General features: G+C 39.1%; 1 protein-coding gene across 1 annotated transcript; it reads left to right on the top strand.

The window, feature by feature from the left end:
* The first annotated feature begins 1,150 nt into the window (after positions 1 to 1,150).
* Positions 1,151 to 3,143, top strand: LOC147636889 (agamous-like MADS-box protein AGL1). Its single transcript, XM_086800982.1, has 2 exons — positions 1,151 to 1,382; positions 2,941 to 3,143. Exons 1-2 carry the CDS (start codon positions 1,151 to 1,153, stop codon positions 3,141 to 3,143), a joined length of 435 nt encoding a protein of 144 aa, XP_086657108.1.
* The last annotated feature ends 1,700 nt before the right edge of the window (positions 3,144 to 4,843 follow it).

Below are 4,843 nucleotides of genomic sequence, written 5' to 3' on the forward strand. Positions count from 1 at the left end.
TTAATAAAAAAGGAGTGTTTATAATGAGACATGGTAGAAAGGTTAAGAGATTACACTTGTGAAAACAATAGCTCTCTCCTAGAAATGATAGGATTCTCTAATATGTAGTATTGTTGTTTCTTCAAGATAATGTGGCCATGGTAAAACCCTTTCAAAAAGAAAAAGTGTTTCATGCATGTGAGACCACGTAGATGAGGCTAGGGTCTATAAATACGATTGAATCATCAAAGAAGGGGAGGGTAGCTAGGGTAGGCTACCTGTACTTGTTTTTATAATGACATGATTTAATACTGCACCTAAAAAATCGATTTCTTTCACTGGAGTTTTTTTGGGTGCTCCCGCAAACATTGGTAAACAATTTTAATTTTTAAAACTTATAAATGATATGCCTATGTAGAGTATTATAGTCTTACAGCTAAATGTTTCTCTTTAATTAGTATTATATCTCATGCTTTATTATTTGTGTTTCTTTTAGTGCATACAAAATCTTGGAAAGATATCAAGAATCCATAGAAAGTACACAAACAATTGGGAACATCATCCCTAATCTAGAGGTGAGTTGACATTGTTCAAATTCTTGTCCACATAAGTGAGCTTAGGTTGTGTGATAAGATGTCAAAATTAGATGTTTATTGGTATTCTCACTTGTTGGACCATCTCTCTCTCTCTCTCTCTCTCTCTCTCTCTCTCTCTCTCTCTCTCTACCATCCGAACAAAAGAAGATGCCGATTCGCTCTCGGTCGGGTGCCAAGGTTGTGGGTTTATGCATCAAGATCCCAATCAAAAGATCATGAGATCAAATGGCGTTCTTGCATTGTGTGCCATAATATGAAACCAATACATTATGATGGCTTGTCTATGAAGTTAGAACAAATCCTCCTCCTCTTCCTCCTCGTCCTCTCTCTCTCTCTCTCTCTCTCTCACACACACACACACACACACACACACACACATATATATACATATACATATATACATACATACATACATACATACACACATACATATATATGTATGTATGTGTGTATGTATGTATGTATGTATGTATATATAGCCTTCCTTTAAACCTTCCTATCACTATATCTACCATTTGCTTTGTGCAAATCCTTGTTCATAATCATGAGCTTATCTTGTATGATAAGATATTATGATGGAGGTACCAACACATCAAGAAGCTAGCCATGGCGGGAGGAAGCCCATGGCCATCCGGCGCATCGAGAACCCTGCCGACCGGCAGCTGAGCTTCTGCAAGCGTCGTGCCGGCCTCCTCAAGAAGGCTTACGAGCTCTCGGCGATCGTCTTCTCCCCTACCCGCCGGCTCTCCCAATTCGCCAGCCGGCCAAAACAACACGCCCCTCCCTCTCTCACGCGTATTACGCAATGTGCATGCATGTCACATACATACCTAGCTTTCTTTATACAAAAGTACAACACCTATATTAGTTCTCAATTCCTCGCCGTGACCTCAATTTATTATGAGACATTAAGAGATTCATACTTGTGAATACAAGAGCTCTCTCCTAGAAATGATAGGATTCCGATGAGAAAAGGGGATGCCAATGTTCTGTATTGCAACAAAATATGGAATGTAAAGTGGAGTGCCTCTAGTTGGAAAAAGAGATGGCACTTGACCTGGAACTGCCAGGTCCCTACGAAATTTTAAGTTTTTTTGTGGAAGGTTAGCATGTAGGCATTTCCTATTGGTTATAAGCTACAAAAAAAGGAACATTTCTTATTGGTTATAACCTCAATTTTTTTATAAAAAAGGATTGTTTATAATGAGACATGGTAGAAAGGTTAAGAGATTACACTTGTGAAAACAATAGCTCTCTCCTAGAAATGATAGGATTCTCTAATATGTAGTATTGTTGTTTCTTCAAGATAATGTGGCCATCATTGGTAAAACCCTTTCAAAAACACAAAGTGTTTCGTGCATGTGAGACCAAGTAGATGAGGCTGGGGTCTATAAATACGATTGAATCATCAAAGAAGGGGAGGGTAGCTAGGGTAGGCTACCTGTACTTGTTTTTATAATAACATGATTTAATAATGCACCTAAAAAATTGATTTCTTTTACTGGAGTTTTTTTTGGTGCTCCTGCAAACATTGGTAAACAATTTTAATTTTTAAAACTTATAAATGATATGCATATGTAGAGTATTATAGTCTTACAGCTAAATGTTTCTCTTTAATTAGTATTATATCTCATGCTTTTTTATTTGTGTTTCTTTTAGTGCATACGAAATCTTGGAAAGATATCAAGAATCCATAGAAAGTATACAAACAATTGGGGGCATCATCCCTAATCTAGAGGTGAGTTGACATTGTTCAAATTCTCGTCCACATAAGTGAGCTTAGGTTGTGTGATAAGATGTCAAAATTAGATGTTTATTAGTATTCTCACTTGTTGGACCATCTCTCTCTCTCTCTCTCTCTGTCTCTCTCTGTCTCTCTGTCTCTCTCTCTCTCTCTACCATCTGGACAAAGAAGATGTTGATTCGCTCTCGGGTGCCAAGGTTGTGGGTTTATGCATCAAGATCCCAATCAAAAGATCATGAGATCAAATGGCGTTCTTGCACTGTGTGCCATAATATGAAACCTATACATTATGATGGCTTGTCTATGAAGTTAGAACAAATCCTCCTCCTCTTCCTCCTCGTCCTCTCTCTCTCTCTCTCTCTCTCTCTCTCTCACACACACACACACACACACACACACATATATATACATATACATGCATACATACATACATACATGCACACATACACATATATGTATGTGTGTATATATGTATGTATGTATATATATAGCGTTTCTTTAAACCTTCCTATCACTATATCTACCTTAATTTGGATAGGTTTCTCTTTGGTATATATTTAGCTATTATTTTCCTTTGTGCAAATCCTTGTTCATAATCATGAGCTTATCTTGTATGATAAGATATTATGATGGAGGTACCACATCAAGAAGCTAGCCATGGCAGGAGGAAGCCCATGGCCATCCGGCGCATCGAGAACCCTACCGACCGGCAGCTGAGCTTCTTAGCTTGTGCACGTCTCCGACCGGTGGCCTCCGTCCGACAAAAGAGTGACCGGTCAGACCTTGCCGAACGGAGTGGTATCTCGCACATGATCTCCAAATAGTCCGACCGGTGGCAAAGAACCCACCAGACATCGCCGGTCAGACATGCCACATTGACCTCGCACATGAAAGTCCGACCGACCAATGGATGGCCAACCGATCGCCCAATGCACCTATTCACATGCATAAACAAAATTATCGAGCCTAAGGGGAATCAAACCCCTAAGCAACCATGGTAGGCCGCTTTATGGCCAAGAGGCTCCCTTGCCCACCCTCCCATAGTTAGTAGAAGTCGAAAAGGAAAAAAAAGAACAAAAAAAAACAAAAACCTGCCGCATTTGTCTTCGCATCTCCCTCCTCAACCGCAAATGAATCGAACCCCTAAGCAGCCATGGTAGGCCGCTCTATGCTCTATGGCCAAGAGGCTCCCCTGCCAATCCTCCCATAGTTAGTAGAAGTCAAAAAGAAAAAAAAACAACAAAAAAAACCAAAACCTACTGCATTTGTCTTCGCATCTCCCTCCTCAACCGATCGCCCAATGCACCTATTCACATGCATAAACAAAATTATCGAGCCTAAGGGGAATCGAATCCCTAAGTAGCTATGGTAGGCCACTCTATGGCCAAGAGGCTCCCCTGCCCACCCTCCCATAGTTAGTAGAAGTTGAAAAGGAAAAAAACCCCCCAAAAAAAACCTACCGCATTTGTCTTCGCATCTCCCTCCTCAACCGCAAACGAAAGTGACGAACAAGGCAGCATGTAGCTTTCTTCCAAGTAATCATTGTCTCCCCATGCCAACCCTATTTCCACCACCACCATTTGGATGAGGATCGTCTTGTTCCTGCAGTTCTACCTTGCCATGCATCTGCACAAAATTATGTAACACACAAGCACCAACCACTTTTGGGGCAAAATTGTAAAGATGACTCAAATACCTTTGGCACATAAGAAGAACACAAAAGAACCTCATCAAAACCATGATTAAATCCTTACCATTCCTTGTTTAATTTGCTAAGAATCTTTGCAATTTCCTTTTGAGTTTCTAGATACATTAGCTGCCTCTTATCTCTATTCTCCTATACCACCATTGGAGTAAGTGCCTCATAGGATTGGAATCATTGATTCCACCTCCATGTGCCATTGCTTTTTGGAATCCGCATCGAGCTTGCCAATGAGATCGCTCCATGCCTTGTGTGGACCATATCGCCAAACTTCCTTGTTTAGCAAAGTATGGACCATGAGCCTCAAGTATGTGCTGCATTCAAAAACACAGGATCCACAATTAAACTCAAAACATTACATTCACAATTTAATTATAAAAATGAAATGGAGACCACTCTGACCACATAGTGTGTAATGCAATTTGAAGTCCATGCCTCTGTCATCATTGAGAAAGTTTACAACCGCCCTTTTAAATGCATTGGCATCATCACAGGATTGAATGGCATCTTTTGTAAAAGTGGTGCTAATTTATCAAGTGCAATCCACACATTTGCCTTTGCTATCCACATCTGTCACATTTAGACTAACAAGATTAACATTAATAGAAAAGAATACATTTAGAATAATAATATTAACATTAATAGAAAATAAAACATAATAACTCAGACAAAATTAAACCATAACAAAACAACATTACATGACTAAATTACATTTAGAATATTAACAAGATTAACATTAATAGAAAAGAAAACATAATAACTTAAACAAAATTAAACCATAACAAAACAACATAATAGATAACAGTGATGATCATACCTCCA

Source organism: Cibotium barometz, chromosome 7 (genome assembly GCF_041138505.1).
Source record: "Cibotium barometz isolate CiBa-2024 chromosome 7, ASM4113850v1, whole genome shotgun sequence".
Classification (NCBI taxonomy): Eukaryota; Viridiplantae; Streptophyta; class Polypodiopsida; order Cyatheales; family Cibotiaceae; genus Cibotium; species Cibotium barometz.

Coding starts and splice junctions, on each gene's coding strand:
- LOC147636889 (XM_086800982.1), top strand. CDS start 1,151: ATGGAGGTACCAACACATCAAGAAGCTAGCCATGGCGGGAGGAAGCCC. Junction 1,383..2,940: donor TCTCACGCGTATTACGCAAT/GTGCATGCATGT, acceptor TTGTATGATAAG/ATATTATGATGGAGGTACCA.